The sequence below is a fragment of the Giraffa tippelskirchi genome, chromosome 11, assembly GCF_054371585.1.
Source record: "Giraffa tippelskirchi isolate mGirTip1 chromosome 11, T2T-mGirTip1v1.2.pri, whole genome shotgun sequence".
Lineage (NCBI taxonomy): Eukaryota > Metazoa > Chordata > Mammalia > Artiodactyla > Giraffidae > Giraffa > Giraffa tippelskirchi.
In genome coordinates, this window is record NC_137285.1 from 123,894,225 (window position 1) to 123,922,208 (window position 27,984).

The 27,984-nt window shown below is 36.2% G+C and overlaps 1 protein-coding gene across 7 annotated transcripts in view; it reads right to left on the bottom strand.

Moving 5' to 3' along the window:
* The window catches only part of FCHSD2 (FCH and double SH3 domains 2), a 288,868-nt gene that overhangs the window by 62,759 nt on the left and 198,125 nt on the right, over positions 1–27,984 (bottom strand). For all 7 annotated transcript variants that reach the window (XM_081539493.1, XM_081539492.1, XM_081539495.1 and 4 more), the window contains one exon: positions 7,344–7,466. In XM_081539493.1, the coding sequence (XP_081395619.1) occupies positions 7,344–7,466 (123 nt within the window). The remainder of the gene's footprint in view (positions 1–7,343; positions 7,467–27,984) is intronic.

Below are 27,984 nucleotides of genomic sequence, written 5' to 3' on the forward strand. Positions count from 1 at the left end.
GTGTGGAGTCTTAGCCACTGGACCACTAGGGAAGTCTATTTTCATTCAGCATAATTTCCTTGAAGTTCATCCAATTTGTTGCATGTATCAACAGTTCACTCCTTTTTATTGCTGAGTAGTACTTCATAGTATGGAAACACCACCATTTATTTTGGTCCTTCACTCACTGAAGGTCATTTAAGGAGTTTCTAGTTTTCAACTATTATGACTAAAAGCTACTCTGAACATTTGTGTGTAAGCGTCTGTGTGAAAATAAATTTTCATTTTTTCTGGGATATATGCCCTATTTTTCTCTCTGTAAAGGTGTTACTGAAGTATAACTGACATACATACAATAACCTGTACGTATTTAAAATGTATACTTTGATAAATTTTAACTTTCCTGTATATCTGTAAAAATCACCACAATCAAGATAATGGACATATCCCTCACTTTCAAAAGTCTCCTCATTCCCTTTGTAATCTTTCCCTTTCTGCTTCCTTCAGTCACTCCTTATGACAACTGACATCAGGCCTTCAATCTTGTTACTGATGTAACCTTCAGCAACTAGCACAATGACTTCCGTCTAAAGTAGTATTCAATAAACAGCTGTTAAAGAACACCTCTGTATCCACCATTGAGAGTAAACAAAACATTACCATTACCATAGAAATCTGTACATCCTCTTCTTATTACATTTCCACCTTACTTCCTAAGGGAGTGTTCAACTTTTTTTTTTTTTAATTTTTTTTAAGTTGGGGAATCTCTCCCATTCCCCAATCCAAGGTCTCTTTTAAAACATGTTTCCCCTAGTTGCCCTCTTCGATTATATTTTAATATCACAAGTATATGTTACATATTTATGTACTGTGGCCCATTGTAACATATAAGATTCTTTTGGCAAACAATCCCTCAACATGCAGAAGCACTTTTTACTCCTTTAGGGGACTATCTGCCTCTCTGAATGCATGCTTCTCTAGATATAAACACTCTACTAAATTTTACTGTGCTCCCCTTTTTTTCTTGCCTTTTAACAGTGTGATTACATATGATGTATCTCAAAATGATACTGTTTTCTTGGATATTTCTGAATGCTGTATAAATGTGTGTGTATTCTTTGCAAGTTGCTTTTCTAAAAATTAAAGTATGGTTAATTTACAATGTTGTGTTAGTTCCAAGTGTTAAAGCAAAGTGATTTAGCTATATAAACACATACACATACACATTCTTTTTCAGATTCTTTTCCATTATAGTTACTATACTGAGTAGTTCCTTGTGCTATACAGTAGGTCCTTGTTTTACAATTTGCTTTTTGCTCAACATCACATTTGTGAACCTCATCCATATTAATGCATGTGCCTACAGATCTTTCATTTTTATTGCTATTTGGTATTCCATTATTCATCTTACTGTTGGTGGACAGTTAGGTTATTTCTACCTTTTTCTAATCTGACAAAGGAAGTTGCTATGAACAATATCTCAAAGTCTTCTGGTACCCACTCTGCGGACAAAGTTTCTCTATGTTGTATTCTAAGAAGTAGAACTACTGAGTCATAAGCTAAGTGCATCTTTAAATTGACTAGATGATGCCAAATGTGTTGAAATTGGATATATCAATCTGTACCCCTCAGGGCAGCATATAAGCTTCTGTTAATCCATATTCTCATCAACAATCATTCCTGTCAATTTTTGTCAATCTCATAAGTGTAAAATAGAATCTTCTTTGATTACTAGTAAGTTTAAGCATCTGTACTAGTTTCCTAGGGCTTCCATGAAAAAGGATCATAGGTGTGGTGGCTTAAACAAGGTAATTCTGTTTTCTCACAGTTCTGGAGGCTAGAAGCCCAAAATCAAGGTGTTGGCAGGGCTGGTTTCTTCTGAGGGCCTCTTTCCTTGGCTTGCAGATGATCATCTTTTCCTGGTGTCTTATGTGGACCTCCCTTTGTGCCTATTCGCACTCTAACCTTCTATGAACACCAGTCATATTGGATTAGAGCTTATCCGTATGACTTCATTTTACCTTAACCTCTTTAAAGGCCTGATATCCAAGAACAGTCACATTCTGAGGTACCGGAGGTTAGGACTTCCACATATGAATTTTAGGGGCTATAACTTAGTCCATAAAAGCATCTTTTTTATATGGTAATAGCTATTTATATTTTTTTATTCTGTGGGACATGTGTTGTATGATATATCAGTAGTTCATTTCTTTTTATGAACAAATAATATTCCATAGTATGGATAAACTGTATTTTATTTATCTAATCACCAGTTGATTGACATTTAGGGTGTTTACAATTATTGGCTATTATCTCCTGGAGAAGGAAATGGCAACCCACTCCAGTATCCTTGCCTGGAAAATCCCATGGATGGAGGAGCCTGGTAGTCTACAGTCCATAAGGTCGCAAAGAGTCGGACACAACTGAGCAACTTCACCATGAACAACACTGCTGTGAACATTTCTGTACAATTTTTTTGCTTAAACACTTGTTTTCAAAAAAAGTGGAAGTGTCATACGGTAACTCTGTGTCTCACTTTTTGAGGAATTACCGAACTGTTTTCCACAGTGGCTACACCATTTTACATTCCTACAATGTACAAGAGTTCTAATTTTACCACATCCCTGTCAATACTTGCTATTATATGTGTGTTGTTTTAATTATTAAAGCTATCCTACTAGGTAGGAAGTGGTATTTCACTGTGGTTTTCATTTCCATTTCTCCAATAACTAATGGTGCTTAGGATCTTTTCATGTGTACATTTTCCTTGGGAAAATGTCTATTCAAGTCCTTTGCCCATTTTTAAATTCGGTCATTTGTCTTTTACGTGTTGAGTTGTAAAAGTTACTTATATATTTTGAATATTAAATGCCTGTCAGGCACATGATTTATAAATATTTCTCCCATCCTATGGGCCTTTTCCCATTTTCCACAATGTTCTTTGATGCATAAACCTTGTCATTTGATGAAGTTCAGTTGTCAATTGTCTTTTGCTGCTGCGCTTTCATGTTAACTCTAAGAATAAACGGGCAAACCCAAGGTCACAAAGATTTACTTCTGTATTTTCTTCTATAATTTTACAGTTTTAGGTTGTCGGCCCATTTTGAGTTAATTTTTATATATGGGGTGAGGAAGGGGTTTAAGTTTATTCTTTTGCATGTGGTTATCCTATTGTTTTATCACCTCTTGTTCAAGCGACTATTCTTTCTCTATCAAATGGCCTTGACAACCTTGTCGAAATCAATTGGCCACAGATGTTTGAGCTTATTTCTGGACTCTCAATTCTTACATGTCTAGCTTTATGCTAGCACGACACTCTTAATTACCATAACTTTGTAGTAAGTTTTAAAACTGGGATGTGTGAGTCCTCCAATTTTGTTTTTCCTTTTCAATGTTTCAGGATCCCTTGTAGTTCCACATGAATTTCAGGACTGGCTGTTCCATTTCTGCAAAAAAGGCCATTGGAATTTTGATAGGAATTGCACTGAATCTATAAATTGCTTTGGGGAATACTGAAATATTAGAGATATGAAATCTTCTAATCCATAAGCATTTATTATTTCCATTTATTTGGGTCTTCTTTAATTTCAGCAATGTTTTATAGTTTTTCAAAGTACAAGTCTTTTGTGTTTTGGTTAAATTCATTTCTAGGTATTTATTCTTCAAATACTATTGTAACTGGAATTATTTTCATAATTTTCTTTCAGTTCATTCACTGATAAAGTATAGAAACATAACAGATTTTTGTGTTTTGATTTTGTATTTGCAACTTTTGCTGAGTTCATTTACTAGCTCCAGGACTTCTGTGGATTCTATATGGTTTTTTATATACAATAATGTCATGTGCAAATACATACTTTTACATCTTTCTTTCCATTTTGGTGCCTCCTATTTCTGTTTCCTGCCTACTTACTCAGATCAGAATGTTCAGTACAATGGTGAATGAGTGAAAGTTGCTTAGTTGTGTCCAACTCTTTGCGACCCATGGACTATACAATCCATGGAATTCTCCAGGCCAGAATACTGGAGTGGGTAGCCTTTCCCTTCTCCAGGGGATCTTCCCAACCCAGTGATTGAATCCAGGTCTCCCACATTACAGGCAGATTCTTTACCAGCTGAGCCACAAGGGAAGCCCATTCACTACATGGTGAATAGTAGTAGTGAAAGTGGGCATCCTTGTCTGATCCTATCTTAGACAGGGAAAGCTTTGAGTCTTTCAACACTGAGTATGATATATGATATAGGTTTTTAAAAAATGCCTCTTACCATGTTCAGGAAGTTCCCTTCGATTCCTAATTTGCTGAGCGTTTTTATCATAAGAGAGTGCTGAATTTTGTCATATGCTTTTCCTGTGTTTTTGAGATGAGCATGTGATTTTCCCCTTTATTTTATTAAGTTTACTTTTTTGGTACATCTTTAAGGTATGAAGAGTGACAATACTAGACAATTTAATTTCTAAAGAAATATAGAATAACCTTGTTATTTCTGAATTGTTAAAAGAGCTACATTATTAATTGGTAGGAATTTCCTTATACAGACACAAAGCAAGCATATATAAACAAATTGTAAGGCCAGTAGAACCACCTTTAGAATTACTATACTAGAGAAAATCTAACAATATCTGCTTCAGTTACATGCACAAAGCTTTTCATAAAATATTAAGAAGAAAAGCAAGCTTTCATAAATAATTAAAATTAAACAGAAGTTCCTAGGGCCAGATGGTTCCCTTTAGGGAATGAAAGGTATAGAGTATAGAGGGCATTATAAAATTTACAACGTGTCTATGGATTACTCCCAAAATACATGTACAGTTACAATTTAGATATGTGGAAAAAAATGAACTTCCCCCAAAGACAAGCTAGTAATGGTGTAGAATAAAAATCAAAAAAATTTTAAACTTCTTTCTGGATTATCAGATCACTAGGTTGCTTTTAGCAGGGTAACAAAAGTAGCAGAACAAGCTCTTTGTTAACAGAAAAGCATACGGCATAAAACTTCTAGGTGTGAGCTCTTCTGGTACTAAGAATAAAAGGGCACATCTCCTAGTTACATCATTCTTATTAAATTTTTATTACTACCACTTTCAATCTAAACATAAGAGCATCTTATTTCTTCCTCATCCCTGGGGAGTAAGATACCCATATGAGTGAACGTAAAGGAAAATAAAAGCTTATCTCTTTATGTGTCCAATCAGTTTATACATTTTTAATTCATTTTCTATGAAAACAATATAAGCTAAAGAGACAATATAGATATTAGTAGAGCATGGAAAATGCTATGCGTGTGTTTATGACCTCAGGCAAATCACATAAACTTCCTGGGTCTGTTTTTCTTTCTACAGAATGAGCAAGATAATACCAACCTCAGAGGATGTATTAAAAACTAGAAAACTGTGAACTGCTATATAAAATATTAGTACATTTTAAAGACTAAATGCTTACGTTTCATAAACTAAAGGCAGTGTACTCAAACATTCTTGGAAAAATATTTCAAAAAAATTTTGTCTGGGGAAAATCTCTCTGATAAAATTAGAAATGAAAAATGTCACCCACTATGTACTCCCTTCATTAAATGGAAACTGGAAAAACTTCTAAATAATTCATGGGTTAATGAGGGGGGGAAATGCAGAAGCGATTTTAAAAAGCCCTACATACCTATCACAGAATGCAATTAAAGTAGAAAGAGAAATTTTTTAGGCTCAAGTGGATTTATTTGAAAACTAAAGGCTGAAAATATAGAACCTAATAGAAAGAGAAGCCTAAAAACATTAACTATAATAAAGTAGAAAGAAATAATGAATATAAAGGTAGTAATTAAGGAGATAGGGAACAATAACATTGAGAAGTAGAACAAGAGTTGGCTTTTGGAAAAGATTAATAAAATAGATTGGCAAGTCTGATAAAAATAAGAGAGAAAACACAAATAATATTACAAATAAAAAGGGAGACAATTATAAAGGCAAACAAGTTTATATGCAAATTTATGCCATCAAATTTGATAAATGAAATAGACAATTTGTCTAGGAAAGTGAAGTTACCAAAATACACTAAAAAAGATACAGAAAACCCGAATGGACCAAAACATATAAACAATCTGACTACTAGTTAAAAATCAACTTCTTCATAAAAGGAACAAACCAAGACATTTTTATAGACTTCTACCCCCAACATTCTCTTATGGAAAAATGTCAAATGTATACACATTAAAATAAAAAGAACTGCACAGAAACACCTGTATACCACCACTACCTAGACTCTTTAATTAACATTTTTCTACATTTTCTTTCACATAACTATCCATCTACCCATCCATTTATCCTTTCTACATGTTCATCCTTTTACATCTTTTATTGAATCCTAGGGGTAAAAATACAAGAATACAAAAATATGACAGGATTTCAAAGCACCAGACTAGTGATATTTGTATTTCCACGTGAACTTAGCATTTTAAATGTTTTTCTAAAAATAGAATTGGAGCTATGGTACACTGAAAATAATAAATACACATGGAGGTAATTCAGGAAAAGAAAAGGGACATAGACTGCGCCCTTTTCTTTCCTGTCTTTGGCCTTTGTCTTGTAATATGGATACCCTGATTCCTTTCCAAACAACTTTCTAAGGTATTAGCCAGTTCCCATTCCTCTGGCCAAGAAAGAGAATCGAACTGGATCTTTTAAAATAGCAGTCATAAAATGAATGTATTTTAATAAATGCATTCAGTCAGGAAACATTTAGTGTGCACTTAATTTATCAGAAAGAAAATAAGATTAATTAACCACAGGAACAATTTTTCTTCCAAAGGATACTTTCTCTACTGCAAAAAATTTTAATCTGTCAGATCCTAAAGAAAAACAATTTGATTTATTTTCTATGTAAACAGTGTGACATGCTAGCAAACTTGAATGAAAAGATAACTATCAAAGAATGACAGCATATAGAAGGCAAGGTTAATTGTTTAAAGCAAGATATTATAACATTAATTTGTTTATCAATTATAAAATTTTAATTTTCCTTTTTGTGTCCCTTTATTATTCTTCGCACTGACACATGACCCTGTTGTTTTATGAACTGTGTGCATTCAAAATTAATTTGAGTGGGAAATAAAGCTCTTTAAATCATTCTTTTCAAAAGCAACAGACATGCTAATAATGACTGATGTCCTGAGACAGCCTGTATCATCACCTTCCTTTTTGACCTTCATCAAAGAGAACAAAACACCTTTCAACTTTGTTAGAAGGAATACTGTTTTCAAAAAATTTGTCCTTTAAAGTATTCTAACGTCATTGGTACATTCATTTTGTTTGTATCTAAAGACAGTTTCGATTCTAAATGGATATATCACATACTGCACTGAAGGTAACTTGCCTTGCTGGAGGTTTCTAATAAAAATTGGAATGTGTTCTGCACAGCTTGGCATGTCTCTAGCTCAGTCCGGCTGAAGGCTATTAAATAATCCTTAAGGTGGTCATACACATTTCCATCAAGAGCCTGTGAAAGAGTAAACAAAAGCAAAAAAATTATGAAAAAGCTCTGACATATAATGCTTGCTGTTTAAATGCTAAATTCAGTTTAAAATCTATTAATATAAAATAAAAGTTATAGGTAGGTTGCTAAGTAAAGAATAGATATAAATCTTAAACCATCACTTGGGAAAACATTGAATTTTTCTAATAAGTAGGAACTCAAAAAAGGTAGAGCCCAATACTGGTAAAGATGTGGGGACAGTATAAAACTTGAGAGACAAAAATGCATGGTTTCTGATATTTGCTCATCTGCTTACTAGCTATGTAAACATCTCTAGTCTGTTCATAAGATTAGGTGTGGGACTGGATGAAATAATAGATGTAAAGGATCTATACACAGTGCCTGGAACAGAATGGACATTCTATAAACATTAATTTCCTCCATTTTCCCTCATCCATTATTGGTAGGATTCTAAATTCATATATTCTTACTATACAGCAATCAGAGAAAAACCACAATAGAAATAGTAAAAATAAAAAAAAAAAGAGTCAGAAATTCTGTTTTAGGGAAGAAACATCAATGCAATATCTACAAAGAAATTTAAACATTCTTATTTATTTAAATATTTAGATTAGGACTCCTTAAAAATTGAAAAAAAGAGAAAAGCACTAAACATTTGAGAAATGATTAAGTTATGATATACATAGTGACTAAAATATGCACAGCTACCAAAACAAAAACCATGGAAACTGTGTAGATGGTAAACAATGTACTGAACAATTTTAGGTTAAAAAAGCAGAATAAATAGGATACATACATGTTAGCAACAATGATGGGAAAATACATCGAAACATCAATAATAATAAAAATAAAGGTTCTGGAGTCTTGCAAGTCAACAGAGATCTTCTTAAAACCACAGAAAATTCACACATTTAAGTCACCATTGAACTATTTTAAAGTGTACAATTCATTGACTTTCAGTACACTCACAATGTTGTACAACCATCACTACTATCTAATTCCAGGGCATCTGCATTGCTTCCAAAAGAAATTCCATACCCATTAAGTGGTCACACCCATTCCTACCTTTTTCTCCATCTCTGGCAAACACTAATCTACTTTCTTCTTCCTTTTCTTTTTTAAGTGGAGGAAAATTGCTACAACATTATAAATGTTCTGTTGGTTTCTGTCGTACAACAACTCAAACCAGCCACAATAATATATATATATATATACATATATATGTCGTATATATATACATATATAGACATATATATCACCTGTCTCTTGGGTCTCCCTCCCCTCCCCACACACCACCCCTCTAGACACCACAGAGTACCTTGCTGGGCTCCCTGGGTTATATGGCAACTTCTCACCAACTATCTATTTTATACACGGTAGTGTATATAGAGCTATACTACTTTCTCCATTCATCCCACTCTCTCCTTCCCCCATTATGCCCACAAGTCTGTTTTCTGTATCTTCGACTAATCTACTTTCTAACTCAATGAATTTGCCTCTTCTGGACATTTCATATAAATGGAATCACATGATACGTGTTTTTTTTTGTGCCAGCCTCTGTCATTTAACATATTTTCAAGGTTCATCAATGAATCAGTACATCATTTTATGGCTTCCCTGATAGCTCAGTTGGTAAAGAATCCACCTGCAATGCAGGAGATCCCGGTTCAATTCCTGGGGTCGGGAAGATCCCCTGGAGAAGGGATAGGTTACCCACTCCAGTATTCTCCAGCTTCCCTTGTGGCTCAGCTGGTAAAGAATCCCCCCACAATGCGGGAGACTTGGTTTCAATCCCTGGGTTGGGAAGATCCCCTGGAGAAGAGAAAGGCTACTCACTCTAATATTCTGGCCTGGAGAATTCCATGGGGTTGCAAAGAGTTGGACACAACTGAGCAACTTTCACTTTATGGCTGAAAAATATTACATTTTATGGATATGCCATATTTTGTTTATTCATTCATTAGTTGGTGAATCTTTGCGTCGTTTTCACTTTTTAGCTATTATGAATAATGCTCTGTGGACATCTGTGTACAAGTTTTTATTTGAACACGTTTCCAACACTCAAGAATACACAGAAGAACTGTACAAAAAAGATCTTCACAACCCAGATAATCACGATGGTGTGATCACTCACCTAGAGCCAGACATCCTGGAATGTGAAGTCAAGTGGGCCTTAGAAAGCATCACTACGAACAAAGCTAGTGGAGGTGATGGAATTCCAGTTGAGCTATTTCAAATCCTCAAAGGTGATGCTGTGAAAATGCTGCACTCAATATGCCAGCAAATTTGGACAACTCAGCAGTGGCCACAGGACTGGAAAAGGTCAGTTTTCATTCCAATCCCAAAGAAAGGCAATGCCAAAGAATGCTCAAACTACCGCACAATTGCACTCATCTCACACGCTAGTAAAGTAATGCTCAAAATTCTCCAAGCCAGGCTTCAGCAATACGTGAACCGTGAACTTCCAGATGTTCAAGCTGGTTTTAGAAAAGGCAGAGGAACCAGAGATCAAATTGCCAATATCCGCTGGATCATCGAAAAAGCAAGAGAGTTCCAGAAAAACATCTATTTCTGCTTTATTGACTATGCCAAAGCCTTTGACTGTGTGGATCACAATAAACTGTGGAAAATTCTGAAAGAGATGGGAATACCAGACCATCTGACCTGTCTCTTGAGAAACCTGTATGCAGGTCAGGAAGCAACAGTTAGAACTGGACATGGAACAACAGACTGGTTCCAAATAGGAAAAGGAGTACGTCAAGGCTGTATATTGTCACCCTGCTTATTTAACTTATATGCAGAGTACATCATGAGAAACGCTGGGCTGGAAGAAACACAAGCTGGAATCAAGATTGCCGGGAGAAATATCAATAACCTCAGATATGCGGATGACACCACCCTTATGGCAGAGAGTGAAGAAGAACTAAAGAGCCTCTTGATGAAGGTGAAGGAGGAGAGTGAAAAAGTTGGCTTAAAGCTCAACGTTCAGAAAACCAAGATCATGGCATCTGGTCCCATCACTCCATGGGAAATAGATGGGGAAACAGTGTCAGACTTTACTTTTTTGGGCTCCAGAATCACTGCTGATGGTGACTGCAGCCATGAAATTAAAAGACGCTTACTCCTTGGAAGGAAGGTTATGGCCAACCTAGATAGCATATTTAAAAGCAGAGACATTACTTTGCCAACAAAAGTCCGTCTGGTCAAGGCTATGGTTTTTCCAGTGGTCATGTATGGATGTGAGAGTTGGACGGTGAAGAAAGCTGAGCGCCGAAGAATTGATGCTTTTGAACTGTGGTGCTGGAGAAGACTCTTGAGAGTCCCTTGGACTGCAAGGAGATCCAATCAATCCATCCTAAAAGAGATCAATCCTGGATGTTCATTGGAAGGTCTGATGTTGAAGCTGAAGCTCCAATACTTTGGCCACCTCATGCGAAGGATTGACTCATTGGAAAAGACCCTAATGCTGGGTAGGATTGGGGGCGGGAGGAGAAGGGGACGACAGAGGATGAGATGGTTGGATGGCATCACCGACTCGATGAACATGGGTTTGGGTAGACTCCGGGAGTTGGTGATGGACAGAGAGGCCTGGCGTGCTGCAATTCATGGGGTCGCAGAGAGTCGGACACGACTGAGCGACTGAACTGAACTGAACTGAACTTCCAACTCTCTTGTGTATATAATTAGTAGTAGAATTGCTGGGTCTCCCGATAGAAATTCCATGTCTAACTATTTAAGGAACAATCTTAAATACAGTCTTTAAATACAATCTTAAATTTTTTCCACAGTGGCTGCACTGTGTTACATGCCCATCAGCAATATATAAAGGTTCCAGTTTCTCCACAATCTCAACAACATCTGCTATTTTCTGTTTTGTTTTGTTTTTTAATTATTCAAGCTCCCCTAGTGGTATCTCATTGTGGTTTTGATTTTGCATTTCTCTAATGACTAATGGTGTTGAGTGTCTTTTCAAGTGCTTATTGGCCATGTGTATATATTCTCTGAAGAAATGTCTACTCAAGTCCTATACACACTCTTTCAAAACTTTTCATCTTATATTGGAGTATAGCCAATTAACAATGTTGTGATGGTTCCAAGTGGACAGCAAAGCGACTCAACCATATATATACATGTATCCATTCTCCCGTAGACTCGTCTCCCATCCAGGCTGCCACGTAACATTGAGCAGAGTGCCCTGTGCTATAGGATAGGATCTTACTGGCTATCCATTTTAAATATAACAGTTTCCACTCATTTTTTAAATTGGTGTTGTTTGTCTTTTTGTTGTTGAGTTCTTTATATATTTGGGTATTATTTATATATTTGGGCTTCCCAGGTGGCACTAGCGGTAAAGAACCTGCCTGTCAATGCAGGAGAAGTAAGAGACACAGGTTCGATCCCTGGGTGGGGAAGATCCCCTGGAGGAAGTCATGGCAAACCACTTCAGTATTCTTGCCTGGAAAATCCCATGGACAGAGGAGCCTTGTGGGCTACTGTCCATAGGGTTGCAAAGAGTTGAACATGACTGAAATGACTTAGCACATATTTATATATTTGGATACATATATATTACTAGATGGACTTCCCCGATGGCTCAGAGGGTAAAGAATCCATCTGCAATGCAGGAGACACAGGAGGCGCAGGTTTGATCCCTGGGTCAGGAAGATTTCCTGGAGAAGGAAACGGCAACCACTCCAGTATTCTTGCCTGACAAATTCCACGGACAGAGGAGCCTAGAGGGCTACAGTCCGAAGAGTTGCAAAGAGTCGGACACAACTGAGCGACTAACTACATCTTACTAGATATATGATTTTCAAATATATTTTCCCACTTTGAGGGCTACCCTTTCACTCTATCAATAGTGTCCTTTGATGTACAAAAGTTTTAAATTTTGTTGTGGCCTAATTTAACTATTTTTTTTTGCTTCTGTTTTGGTGCTATATCTAAGAATTCTCAATGGAGGTTTTATAGTAAGGAAAAATCTTTGTTTGTTTCTTACTTTGGTTATTTAATTAAACATTTACTATAAAACTGACTTAAAACCACAAATTGTGTCCTCAAAGCAGTAATAAAACTGCACGTTCCATTGTGCTTAAACCACTAGATGGCACCAGCAAGCACTATAAATATAGACAGTGCAAATTCCTTAAGATTTCTTTCCATGAGATTATGTAACATCCCCAGAGAGACTACTGGTGTTAAGTCTGAATAATAATTCTTACCTTACGACTACTTTTCATGAACTTGTTAAAAAATGAACATACAACTGATGAGGTTTTTGCTTTAGAAATGCTCTTGGTAGATGGTCATAACCTTGTGTTTGCAGGAAACCACTGGAGCATTTTATTTAACACAGCAAATGGGAATACTGGCATCATGCGCTGCCACCCCCAGAGTTTCTGAGTAGGTTGGGGGTGGGGCCTGAGAATTTGTATTTTCTAACAACTTGCTGCTGGTGGTCTGAGGACCATACTTTGACAATCACTGGACTAAACAAAGAGTCATTCTAGCTGATTAGGTAGAATATTTACATAGACTTAGATCCTGGTGACCCTGTGACTCCAACACAGTGGCTGGAGGTAGAAGTCCATCATGAATGGGGTCAATAGCACCAATATATCAAGTAGGCAGATGAGCACCTGTCTTCAACTAAGAACCATGCTCTACTTCAGAGTTATAAAGGCAGCATGGGAAAGAGTTTGAGTTCTGAAAATAAGCTGGATATGGGTTAGAATCTCAGAACTTTTACTTCATCATTTTGATGGTTCTCTCGTCTATAAATAGGGAAAGTGGGAATACCACATACTCCATGGGACACTGTAAAGATCAGCTAATGTAAGGGAATGGCACAGTGTCAGTCTCCTTTTTTGCTTTGCTTAAAAATCTTCAATGGACTGGCTACATATTGATAATCATTAAAGCTGGGTAATGAATACATGGAGGTCATTATATTACTATTTTTATTTTGGTGTATATGGGAAATTTTCCATAAAAAAAGAAAATCTGAATATCAGACTAGAAAGAAAAAGTGGTGCTACCCAAAAAAATTTTTAAGCTCCCACTGTACATTTTGAAAAGTTAAAATTCTTTAGCTGGTATCTAAGATCCTTTATAATCTAGTCCCAAACTACCTCTCATCAGTATCATCTCTCATCACTGTTGTCTGTACTGTACTCATATCCCAACCACAACAAGTCATTTTGGAAAATGACATTTACTATCACGTTTCCAATTAAGTTATTCTCTTAGCCTGCAATGTCATTCCCCTTTTCTCACCTACTCAAATAGTAATAATGATGGCTAACAGGCAACTAATATTTATTAACGGCTTACTAATGTTGCAAATGCTTTACAAAACCGATTTAATCAGTTCCTTTTTAGTGTTTCTTTAATTTGTATAGTGCATGGGTATTACTGCAAGTTATGGATTAAGTCTTTTTCAGGCAGATAGAAGATGCTCAAAGATATTTATAGAATAAATGAAAGAATGCTTTACTCTAGAGTTTAATATAGCAACAAAAGTGCCCTGAATTAGACAGCTTATAGGTAAGCTCTGTGTGTGTGTGTGCGCACGTGCACCCATGTGCACACACACAGAGTTGCTCACTTGTGTTCAACTCTTTGCGACCCTATGGACTATAGCCTGCCAGGCTCCTCTGTCCGTGGAATTTTTCGGCAAGAATACTGGAGTGGTTTGCCATTTCCTACTCCAGGGGATCTTCCCAACCCAGGGATTGAAGCTGTCTCTTGCGTCTCCTGCATTGGCAGGTGAATTCTTTACCATTGCGCTACCTCGGAAGCCCCATAGGCAAGCTATTCCCACTGTATTCCAGTAAGAGAAAAATGTACCATTAATTGTGTACCAAACACAGTAAAGGCATCTCTTGGCTTCAGCAATTCAAACGAGGCTTAATGAATTTACATTAGGTAGGAGGTGGGTCAAGTGACTGGAAGTCTCTTCTAGCAGACAGAGATTAATCTTAAAATATTTCTTTCATCATATCATCATGTTCCCCAGAATATGATGAGAATATTCAGAATTCTGGGAATCCCACCAGAATTCCCCAAATTTTATAGGGTTACAGAATTCATTAACTTATCCATGTACCAATTTTTCTGGTTGATAAGAATAAGATAGCTGGAGGTCTTCAGGCCTAGGTGTATTATTGCTCATGTTCATAAAGTTAATGCAGGAGATACAAAAATTAAGAAATGGTTAGAATTCAAAGCAAAAGAAGTGGATGATTTACCCTATGACTGGCTCTACCCCCATCTCAAGTTAACTGCAATTGTTTGAACCAGTGATGGTGCTGAGAGATGAAGTTCAAAGCAATTCTGGATAGTACTGTCTCAACCTGGTTTGTGTTTAGTAGGTAGACTGCATATATGGACTTTGATAGAAATCCAATAATTAAAAAGAATTAGTTCCCTAAAACAGAATGAAATACTAGGAAACAAAAGGAGAGAGCTTGAAAATGCTTTATACAAACTCTTCCATCACAGTACTTATCTTTATCACACAGAGTACTTTACCGCTATCTATCATAGTACTTCATAACTGTATCATTTGGATTATTGCTGCACTCTCCTATTGCTCAGCATACAGTTGTCCCTCCCACCAACTCATTTCCACATTGCAGATAGGAGGATGCTTCTAAATTGCCTATTGGAAGGGCTCATATAAGCTACAATTACCATCTATTACCCTTTAGTAAGGAGTCTCTTAACTGCAGATAACAAAGATTCAACTCAAAGTAACTTGCACAAAATGGGAGTTTGTTGGCTGAGGTAAACAAATCACAAGGACAAGGTGATGCTTGCTCAGGAACTACCCAATTCAAGGACAGTCTCTGCCCCTCTCCTCTGCTCCTCACTCCCAGCTTTACTCTGCCAAGTTTCTCATTATTGCTTTTCCCTGTGAGTTGGTCTGAGTCTCCTGGTGGGAAGAATAGGCCATTTTCAACTTATTTTTCAGCTTCCACCCCAGGGATGACCTAATTTAGGTCAAGTGCCCAAATCTGCCCAATAACCCTGAGCAAGGGGCAAGGGTGTGATGCTCTCTTGCATACCAGCTTGGCCTGTAAGTTTACCCCTGTGGTCAAGAGAGTAGGATTTGAGGGAGAGAAGGCATGCAGAGTCCTATATGTTTTATGTCTTGGGATTCCACATAAAAAAATGCCACTACTAAAAAGGTTTGGAACTACTGCATTAGACAAAGTTTTGTGAAATTAATCTCTTTTCCAGCTTATACAAATTTTTACCAGTGTTACATAACATCATTAGGTTTACTTTTCTGTTATGGGACTTGAGTGTGGGCTCGTTTTTGAATTCTGACTGGCATATTATTTGTTTAACAGATACATATTAAGTAATACCAGTATGTCAAACTCTGAATTCAGCACAGAAGACACAGAGGTAAACAGACAAGATCCTTCCCTTCACGGAACTTAACAAACCAAAAGGAAAGACAGACAAATAGGCGTTATAAGTTCCTATTTTATGCTAAGATTTTATGCTATCTTTAGGAGTTATGAAGCAAAAAGACAAGAGGGCTGTCCAGAATAGATAATGATTAAGTGAAAATCTTAATAAGCAAGAGTTAGCAAAACTAAGGAGGAGAGGGATAGATAGAAGTCAAGAAAGAGGAAAAGCCTTTGTGAAAACCTAGAGGCAAAAGAGGAATATTGGAAGAACTAAAAGATGTACATTGTTGGGATAACAGGGAAGAGAAATGGAGAGAGTAGTGAAGAACCAAGAGGTAAGCTCTGTCCAGATCAGGCAGTCAAAAGATTTTTTGTTTTGCTTTGCTCGTACTTTAGTTTAAATGCAATGAGTCGTTAATGAACATAGTCTAGCAGTCAAGTAAAACACGTGGTTTGGAAGCATTCTCCTAGCTGCATTATAGAAATGGGTTGGCAAGATACAGGGCAACAGGAGATTGCTGCAATAACCCAGATGAAACAGGATGTCTGGAAGGTAGTAGATAAGTAAGAAATGAAATCAACAAAATTTAGTGATTAACTAAATGTTGAAAGAAAGGCAGAGAGGAAAGTAAACCTTTACTTTCAAGTGTCTGATCTAGGCAGGTGAGTGGATATTATACACTGTGCCAAGAACACAAGAAGAAGCACAGTTGGAGAAGAGAATGGTTTAGCTCAAGAGACAGTATGATATATAGGGGTGAAGCTCAGAGAAGGGAAATAGTGTCTGGTTAAAATTTAAGTCTGTAAATTACATGCTACATGTTATTTTTTCATCAGAGTAAAGCTGACCCAAGTAAGATAAAGTAAATGCCTGATTATATCTACTTCACTCTCAAAATAAATCTTCAGTGCCTTCCCTCTCTTATAATTGGGGCCTGCTTTTATAGCTTCCACTCTTGTCACCCTTGATTCATACAGATCACTAGCTGCAAGTAATAATAATTCAACAGCTTGCCTTACTGTTCCTGCTTCTTTTCAATTAAACAGATCTAAAAGCTTGAAATAGACAATTTTTATTTCAAAGCCAAATCACAGATACAACCCAAAAGCTACATGTATTTCTTATAAATTTAAAGTAAGGTAAAAACTTTTAAAGCTTACAATAAATTATAAAAGTGTCAAAATTATAATAGTTTGACAAGGACATGCATGATAAAGATGCATCTGAGCCTTGTCTAGTATTTACATGAGCAAGGCACAAGAATGTTCTCTAAGTACACTTGTTTGTTCACTTTCAAACCAGGAGATGTGCACAAACTTCTATGCCTATAGAGACCTGCATGCACAGCCATAAATTTCATAATCAGTGATACATTAGAATTCATATATATGCTCAGAAATGGCAGGATAAGCATTCTTTAAGGGTTTATACAAATATGAGTTAATATGGCAGTATGAGATTCTCAGTGGTCTCCACCATGCAAAAATTTGGTAAGAAACTCACTCAAAGGTAACTTTTAAACACAAATTTTGTTTCTGATTACTTGGTACCAATTGCTATGGGAAGAAGTCTGTAATATCTAAATTGAGAAACCATGGGGCCTTTGTTTTCATCATTTTAATAGTTTGAAAAAGCTGAAAGGCTTCTGAATGCCTTTGAACATCCATATTATTTTCAGATTCCTTATATATTACTTATATTATATATTATATATATATATGTTCCTTATATATTACAGTACTCTTTTATATATTACTTCTGCTCTCCTTATTTATTTGATCAACTTGATCTCTAAAATCAGTTGAGTTTGGAACCCAAACTCACAGTAGTAAATACTCAAAATAGTAAAGGAAAATTGGGATATAAGACAAATTCAGAAGCTTAGAATTCTAGGGTGTTCCACTAAACATTTTATAGGAAAGTATAAATTCCTGGAACTTGTTTGAAGAGGGAAATTATGATGAATTAGGAGTTAGGAGAAAGAAAATGTGTCATTTTTCTAAGCATTTGATACAATTTCCCCTAAAGTAAGAACTTTAAACAGTGGCCTCCTTATATAGATCCAGGAAGGGCAGAGATTCTGTAGTAACAGAGCTATGCTGAAATCTCTTGAGTTTCCTTAATGCAGCCTAGAAAAAGCAAACTCTTCTTTTTCTGAGAGCAATGGGCATTCTAAATAGTCTTTGGTAAAAGTCAAGAATATAAATATCAAGATAATGATGAGTAAGAGCTGTCTTAAAATTAAATCATGAAATTCTACAGTCCTCCTTTACTGATGCAAAACAACAATGACTGCCTGCCTGCATTTGTGTATCTTTCTGAGAAGACTTTAAGCTGCACTTAACTAGGATGCAAAGAGAAAGTAGATTTTTACAAATTTAAAGAGATCAAAGTAAGTTCTGGGTTAAATTTGCATCACTGTAAATATCTTTAATATACGGTTGAATTTGTCAATTGATATAAAGTAAAATTAGAAACATGTCACCTAAATTTTTACTTGGTTATTTTATTTAAAAGCACTGAGTTACCTCAGGTTCTGTGAAAGAGGAAAACAAAGTTTCTATCTGTGAATTACAAAGCCAGGAAAGGAAAATTTTATACTGCTTTTCTATAAAGTCTGTATCATCCTCTTGAGTTACTTACAAGCGTGCGTCATCTAGTTGTGAATGTGCTAAAACCATCTCAATATTTGGGTTGCAACCTCAAAGCAGCATGGTCCAACAGAAAGCCTTGAACCACATACACTTGCATTCAAATCTCAGATCTACCACTTAACTAGCAATGACACTTTGGGGAAACAATGAACTTTCTGGAGCATTAAATTCCTGCTCTGATAGAGACTAGAGAGTATGGTACTTACAAAATATGGTTATTAAAATCATAAAGCTTAAATATTTCTATATTCTACCTAAGAATTTCACCTATTTCCCATAGAGGACCTATAATAAAGGATTTTGATGAAAGATTTGGTTTTGAGTCTTGATTCTATTATGTACTTAAGCTGTATAACCTCTCTAAGCCTCAGTTTCCTCATCTATAGAGAGATAAGAATAGTATGTCTTCATGAGGTCTGTAAAATAGTATACTGTTTTAAGTCCCTTGTTTCTTTTACTATATCTTTTTAAGATTTTTGTAGTGGCTGCCTGAGGATTACAGTTAACACCTTAATTTAAGCAAACTGGTTTGGATTAATGCAAACTTAATTTCAACAGAATACAAAAACTATGCCCCTTTATAGCTCTACTTTCCCTCTTCTGTGCTATTTTTATCACAGAGATATATCTTCATACAGTATAAGCCCATCAACACTTTATAATGATTGCCTTATGCATTGTCTTTAAAATCCAACTTATGACCCAGCAATCCCACTGCTGGGCATATACACCGAGGAAACCAGAATTGAAAGAGACGCGTGTACCCCAATGTTCATCGCAGAACTGTTTACAATAGCCAGGACATGGAAGCAACCTAGATGTCCATCAGCAGACGAATGGATAAGGAAGCTGTGGTACATATACACAATGGAATATTACTCAGCCATTAAAAAAATACATTTGAATCGGTTCTCCTGAGGTGGATGAAACTGGAGCCCATTATACAGAGTGAAGTAAGCCAGAAAGAAAAACAACAATACAGTATACTAATGCATATATATGGAATTTGAAAGATGGTAACGATAACCCTATATGCGAGACAGAATAAGAGACACAGATGCATGGAACAATTTTATGGACTCTGAGGGAGAAGGTGAGGGTGGGACGTTCTGGGAGAATAGCATTGAAACATGTATATTATCATATGTGAAACAGAACACCATTCCATGTTCGATGCATGTGACAAGGGCTCAGGGCCGGGGCAATGGGATGATCCAGAAGGATGGGATGGGGAGGGAGGTGGGTGGGGGGTCCAGGAAGGGGAACACATGTAAACCCATGGCTGATTCATGTCAATGTATGGCAAAAACTATTACAATATTGTAAAGTAATTAGCCCCCAACTAAAATAAATAAATTTATAAAAAAAAAAAAAAAGATCGAGAAGAGATTTTGGAAGTCACTAAGCATAAAAAAAAAAAAAAAAAAATCCAACTTAAATTATCTACTCCTTTTGCAGACTGGATCATCTCAATTGTCTGATCTTTAAATTCATGGATTTTTTTCTTTTGCTGGTTCAGCTTTATTGCCAAATCCTTCTGTGTATTTTAGTTTTAGTTACTGCACTTTTCAACTTCAGAATTTCTACTTGGCTCTCTCTTATAATTTGTCTCTTTGTTGATATTCTCTCTTTGGTAAAACATTGTTCTCATACTTTCTTTTTATTTCTTTGGATATGGTTTCATTTAGCTCTTTAATCATATTTATGATCTTTGCTCATAAAGAGGTGATTTAATAGAATCTTTGTCTAGTAAATTCAATGTATGGGCCTCCTTGAGGTCAATTTCTATTGACTCCTTTTGTTTCTGTGAATGGGTTATATCGGCTTGTTTCTTTATATGTCTAGTTTTTGGTTAAGAATAGGACATTTAAAACATAATGTGGCAATTCTGTCCTGCACTAAGTTGCTTCAGTCATGTCTGACTCTTTGTGACCCTATGGGCCATAGCCCACCAGGCTCCTCTGTCCATGGGATTCTCCAGGGAAGGATACTTGAGTGGGTTGCCATGCCCTTCTCCAGGGGATCTTCCTGACCCAGGGATTGAACCTGCGTCTCTTATGTCTTCTGCATTGGCAGGCAGGTTCTTTACCACTAGTGCCACCTGGGAAGCCCAGAAATCAGATTCCTCTCTCCCTAGGATTTGTTGTTGCTGCTGCTATTTGTTTATTTAGTGACCATGTTTTATCTCTGTGCTCCGGGGAATCTCAGAACTTTGCAAGGAACTTCATGCACTCCACAAATACTTGATTTAAAAGCTTTAATATATATCACTTCGACTGTCTTTTAAATATCCATGAATTTTAGTCCCTCAGACATTCATTATTTTCCATCCCACCCTTCTGCTAAACACAGTGAAGATAAAATGACATCAGTGGATGCTATACTAGAAAAGCAAAAAGGGTGGTGAGAGAACAGAGTCATTATAGGCATAAGGTAGTATAGGTCCTGAGAACTCGACTGTGAAGAGAACATCATAATTTACATTTCAAGGAGCAGTTTAGGGTCAATGGATCATTATTAGCTATTATATTTAATTCATTTCGTCAATTTGAATTTTACTGATTTTATAGATTTGCTTGTGATTAAATAATTGTTTTGGTTTTATACTTGTATAAAAGCCAAAAGCATACATTTTTAACATAGGTTTTTTTATACATATTTATATAACAATGTAATCAAAATAATCTAAGAGCCTGCCTACAGGAATTTTTGCCCATGAAAAACAGGGTCTTAAATTATTCAAAGGTAAAAAGTTTCATCACTCTTTCAGTTTTTACTCCACCACAGGGCGTGCCTCCTGCTTAGTTAAATAGCAGATTTTTGTTTACTAACTGTACCACTCCCATAGTGAAACGGGGCTCTTCCTCGGCTGTGGTCCTGATGATCAACAGGAAGTGATGATATAGGCATAGTTTCATAGCTGGAAGCAAGAAGATGTGAAGGGACAAAAGACTGAAGGAGGACACAGAAAGACTTCTGGGAGAAACTATTAACATGATTGAAATTCAGATCTTTAGGTACATAAACCAGAAAAACATACATATCAGTAAAAAGGACTGTTGAAAATAGAAGAATTTTTGACATTCTAATTTAGAATGGAATCTAGAATTTTCTCACATTCATCTTTTGATTGTGTTATTTAGATATCATCTTTTGAGTGCACTTTTGAGACTGAAGTACTGAAACACCAGAAAGTATTTAGCATCCAGGTTCAATGCCTGATACAGGGTGCTTGGGGCTGGTGCACCGGGATGACCCGGGGGGATGGGATGGGGAGGGAGGTGGAAGGGGGTTCTGGAAGGGGAAAACATGTACACCTATGGTGGATTCATGTCAATGTATGGCAAAACAAATGCAATATTGTAAAGTTAAAAAATAGAAAATAAACTAATTAAAAAAAAAAAGAATATAAAGCCTTAGTTTTAATTCAGGAAGCATTATTCCAGATATAGGCAATCTGAAAGTTTCTCACGTTGAAATTTTAGGGAAGAGTTAATACACATTTCTTGGATATACAGAACCATTAATGGAAAGGAAATAGTTTAGTGCTCTTCTGAACTACAACAAGTGGTTGTACTGAACGGGGTCTGATCTTTTATAGCTCAAAGATAGCCTCTGACAGGAACAATCTTAGATATATGGTACATTAACATATGATAGCAACATTTCTTTGCACCTGAATTTTCTATGTAGTTTGTACTATGATACAAGGACCTAATTCTATAGCAAAGGGGAACTCTGCTCAATATTATGTTAATAATCTAAATGAGGAAAGAATTTTTAAAAGAATAGATATATGTATAACTGAATCACTTTGCTGTACACCTGAAACTAACACAATATGGTTAATCAACTATACTCCAATAAAAAAAAGTTAAAAAATAATTATTCAACAGTTCAGTCAAAAAAGTATTTCTTGAGGTCCTACGCTGTGCCAAGAATGATGCTAAGGGTTGAGTCTGTGTTTATATGTATTTGAGTACATAACCATGAAGAATTTGGCGAAGTATTGGAGACAAGCATGTAATAGTATGATTTAATTATACAGGGTTCTAGTAGAGAGGCACTGGAACAAATGTGGAGGTTTAAGGAAGATTTTCTGGAGGAAATGATGGCTGAGCACATGGGAAAACCTAAAGAATTACATTGGTCACATTTTAAATTTAAAAAAGTGGCTCAGTTCTTAGCAACTGAAATCAGTATTTATCAATGCTTACCTAAGACTAACATCATTTTGATTATTTTTGTTTTCCCAATAAATCAATTCAGTAGGTTTTAAAATGGTTTTTAAGTTGTACTCTAAAGCTGATTTAAGATTACAAATGTTTTCTAAAAAATACAGTAAGAATAAGAACCATAGACATTTTGGTCTTTACATTTAATAAAAGTGGGCTCTGAGCTATACATGTAAAGCAAAATGTTTTCATATTTTAATAGAGTAGTCAAGTATACGAGGGATGGGGTGGGGTGGGGGGCATATCGTTACTCAGTATATCAAAGCTTTCAAGTATAGAGTCCATGGAAAAGAATTTGGCTTTTCTTATTATAAACATTCACATGTTCATACTGAAGTCAGTTCCAGCAACAAGCTCTGCTGTGCTCAGCAGTAGTCGAACACAGAAAAAGCATTAGCTCAGGACATTCAAAAAAGAAGGAAGGAAGGTCAAGAAAGATAGGATCCACTTTTCAGCAATAACAACAATGATTCCGCTTCTAAAAGTTACAACTAAGCATTTTTGTACCCACTAAGTAAGACTGCAGGTGTAACAGACTGTGCCTTAAATATCTTTTTAAGTAATGGATTTAAAATTATCAGACAAAAATTAAGTTTCTATTTTTTTATTCCAAAGTTCCATGGTACCTATAATTATAACAGATTTCTTTAAAGAGATATAGAGGTTTATTCTGATTTTAAATGCTGCCTATTGGTAAAAATATTCTAGTTTCTCTCTGTTAGATTTTGATCTCTTAGAGAAAACTATCTAGTTTATAGGAAATCTATGAAGATGGTGAGTGAATCTTCCTGTAATCAAGAAGCAAAGTTCAGGGAGCTTCTTCAACAACATCTGACTGCTTATTCAGTCTCCTCTGGCAAGAGCCATTAGAATTTTATGCAACAGTGCTAATAGCCTCTATGTAGAAGGTGCCATCAAAGCCAAACTAAAAAGGCATTTATGATTATTCTTAGCTCCAATTTCATAGAAGCAGGACAAATAAATTTTAGCCCCAAGTGGGAATCAGCATCCTTAGCCTTTTAAACTGATAACTACCAATAGCCTGAAGACTGAAAGTGTTACAACATTTAAATGGAATGAGACTGTGTGTGTATGTGTGTGTGTGTCCATTCTAGGCTTATCACAAAAGCATCACATTTTTAATATCGAAAGGCTTTTTAAAAAGCAAGTTAGTATTTTATTTGATATGAATGGGTTTGATCAGACACATGCAAGTCTCCAAAATGCAGTTTCCAAATATTAGTTTAATATCAAAGAAAATAATGTATGTAATGATGTTAGTATCAATATAATGTGTGGAAAATAATAAGCAGTCAATGAATAAAACTATTTTGATATTTTTATTCTCCTTTAAGGGGCCAGAGGCCATCTGGATCTTGTTAAATATTGTATCTCCAATAAAAGGCACATAGAAGGCACTGAGTAAATATCTGTTAAATTATCAATGAATGAATGCCCTGCAATGAAAATGTGAGCTAACCATACTATATCTTCCATATCTAAAGTAGTATGTAAGAGAATATAAGTACTTAATAAAAATACGTTGGATGTCAGTTTGGTATAAAATATGAACTCCAACTCTGTTAATGTATCATCACTATCTTTAGCATTAACTATTTTATCCGTTTAATGATCCATTCTTTTCTTCAATTTTTGACTGTTCTGAAGAGCTGTTTAAATAGCACAAAATAAAAATTTGCAATTTTCAAGTAGCAAAAAATTAAAATAATATTAAATTAAGAGTATTACATTCATCCAAACTGTTGCTCTTACAGGTATATTTATTTAATTTTAAAACACAGCTTTGATAACATCAGGAATAGGTACTTTTGTACACTGTTTTTCAGAGTATAAATTGATATAATCTTTGTGGAAAGTAATGAGTCTATACAGAAAATATTAACAAATCTTTGTTTTTGACCAGGGAACACATTTCTTAAAGGCTGTCTTAAGGAAGTTATCAAAGAGGTATGCAAAAATTAGTATTAAAAAATCTTCACTACAGATTTATACAAATGGACAAAAAGGGACATGAAAATCTATGGCATGTTAATATAATAAAATACTATGCGGTCATTAAAATCACATTTTCAAGTAATATTCAAAGGCAAGAATATTTCAAAAATGTATTTTATATGAAAAAAGTACTTGTGAAAACAAAATGATACCAATTTTGAAGCATGTATATACAATATATGCATAGAAAAAATTAGAAGGTATCAGGATAATGCTCCCCTCATAGAACGAGTTAGGAAGTTCTTCCTCTGTTTTTCGGAAGAATGTGTTAATTCTTCAAATATGTGGGAGAATTCACTTATGAAGCCATCTGGTACTACATTTTTCTATAGTGGAATTTTTTTTACTACAATTCAATCACTTTTCTTATTATAAAATTGTTTACATTTTTCTATTTCTTCTTCAGTTAGTTTTGAGTTTGTGTTTTTAGGAATTTGTCCATTCTGTCTAGGTTATTGTTATCTGTTTATAGTACTCTCTTGTAATCCTGATTTCTGTAAGATTGGTAGTAATATCACACTTTCATTCCTGATTTTAGTAATTTAAATCTTTTTTTTGGGGGTGGGGTGGGATGAGGGAAGGTATCAGTGTAGTGGATTGAATGGTGGCGCATAAAAGATATATCCATGTCTTGCGACTTCCCTGGAGCTTCAGTGAGTAGGAATCTGTGTTTTCACTGTCAAGGGTGGCAGTTCAATCCCTGGTTGGGCAACTAAAATCCTGTAAGCCCTGTGCAGTCAAAAAAAAAGAAAAGAAAAGAAAAGATACATCCATGTCTTAACTCCTCAAACCTATGAAACTGATCTTATTTGGAAAAGGGGGCTTTACACGCGTAATTAAGACTCTCATCCATTCTTTTATAGGAGACAATAGAAAAAGAGACATGGGAAAAAGTGAGGTGAAAACAGAAGCAGAGTGATGCCAGTCTACATGCCAAGGGACTGCCAGGGATTTCCAGCAACCACAAGAAACTTGCGGAGTTATGGAATGGATTCTCTTCCCTCAGAACCTCCACAAAGAACCAACCCTGTTGACAGCTTGATTTTAGTCTTCTGGCTTCCAGAGTTGTGAGAGAAATAAATTTTTGTTTTAAGCCACCATATTTGTGATAATTTGTTACTGCAGCCATAGGAGAGAAATATAGTCAGTCTAACTAAAGGTCTGTCAATTTTGTTGCCCTTTTCAGAGAACCAACTTCTGGTTTTGCTGATTCTATTGTTTTTCTATTTCCTACCTCATTTATGTCTGCTCTAATGTTTATTATTTCCTTCCTTTCCTTCCTTTGGTTTAGTTTCCTCTCATTTTTCTAGTTCCTAAGATGGAAGGTTAGGTTAGTGATCTGAGATCTTTCTTCTTTTTTAATGTATGTGTTTACACCTATTACGCTTCCCTGATAGCTCAGTTGGTAAAGAATTGACCTATAGTGCAGGAGACCCCGGTTCAATTCCTGGGTTGGAAAGATCCCCTGGAGAAGGGATAGGCTACCCACTCCAGTATTCTTGGGCTTCTCTTGTAGCTCAGCTGGTAAAGAATCCATCTGCAATGTGGGAGACCTGGGTTCGAACCCTGGGTTGGGAAGAACCCCTGGAGAAAGGAAAGGCTACCCACTCCAGTATTCTGGCCTTGAGAATTCCATGGACTGTACGGTCCATGGGCTTGCAAAGGGTCGGACATGATTGAGCGACTTTCACTTAAACCTATTACAGGGTCTGGAAATCAACCAAAAGCAAACAATAAATTGAAAAACTGTTGACCTCTGGGTAAGAATAGTGGCAATGAGAGGCATTCTTGCCTAGGGTTAGTCCCATCTCCATTCAGTTAGGTAATAGTTCTATTAGGATAATGGTGGCAATGAAAACCAGCAGGTTCACTGCCAGAGAGACTAACTTGATTTGGAGCAAAGGGTTAAAAAACTCATGTCCAGAGGGTTTTTTTTTTTTTTTTAAGATAGTTAAGAAGTGGATTTATTCAGAGAGAAACACACTCCACAAAGTGTGGGCCATCACAGAGGGTGAGTACCCTGTCTAGAGATATTTAACAGAAGTAGTGATCTTGGTAGGAAGTACGTAGGAAGTGCCTCAGGAAAACCAGTAGCTCTGCTAGTCTTGAGACTGTGGTCCTAGTTGGGGTGATCATCTGAGCAGCAGATTAGCCAGAAATTTAACATAAAGATCCTGGAAATGAAAGAGCAGAAACTTTCCATGTATCCCTAACTGATAGTGAAGCATGAGGTAGATGCCAACCCATGACCCCCACCTCCTACCATAAAGCAATTGGAGATTCATTCTCTATTGACCCAGACTCCAAGACAAGAATAACAGGACAATTAAGGGAGGAGGCTAGGCCCTGCCCAAACCACATATCTCTTATTCCTGAAGTCCCAAAACTTCCCTGACCACATATGCACAGAAAAGCTACTTGCAGGCCAAAGAGGGGAGCAATGTCAAGGGATGAGCTACCCATATGCCTCTTCGGTAGGATCCATCTTGGCTAAGAAATGTGTGCACCACATGGAAGGATCCTAAGATATACCAAATATGGACTGTGAATAAGGCAAATCAAAATGACCACCCAAAGGAAAACCAGAAGAAATGCCCATATAAATGATTTAAACTGCCAAGAGGGCGTGACTCAGAGACTCTCCCTCTAGAATCTGCCCATGTGTCTATCCACACATACCGTACTCTTTTTTCCTCTTAATAAATACTTTACTTGCTTCACTACTTTCTGTCTTTCTGGAAATTCTTTTCTGCAAAGCTGTAGGACCAGGGCCCTTATCACTGATCACTGGTCTAGTGGCTAGGATCTGGTGCTTTTACTGCTGTAACATGGTCTCAATCTCTGGCTGGGAATCCAAGCCCCGCTCCAAGCCTTTGCAGGCTGAGGCCACCCAAGATTAATAGGAAGGCTATTTGTACATCCAGATGAGACCTTCGAAGGCACAGGAGGAAAAAAAGCAAGGTAAGAAGGCCTAGACTTTGAATACACTCCCCAGCAAAAAACACATCCACCCAAAGGGTAAAAGCCTTACTGGTTTGAGGTATTTGAGTACAATTTCTGACCAATCACAGACTGACTACCAAACTATGCAGACTCAAGGATGAATCACCGAGATCCAGGCTTAAAAATAAGAACAAAAAAAGAAACTGAGCAAAGATACCAGTAGCAGAAGAATAGACAGATTCTGCAGAA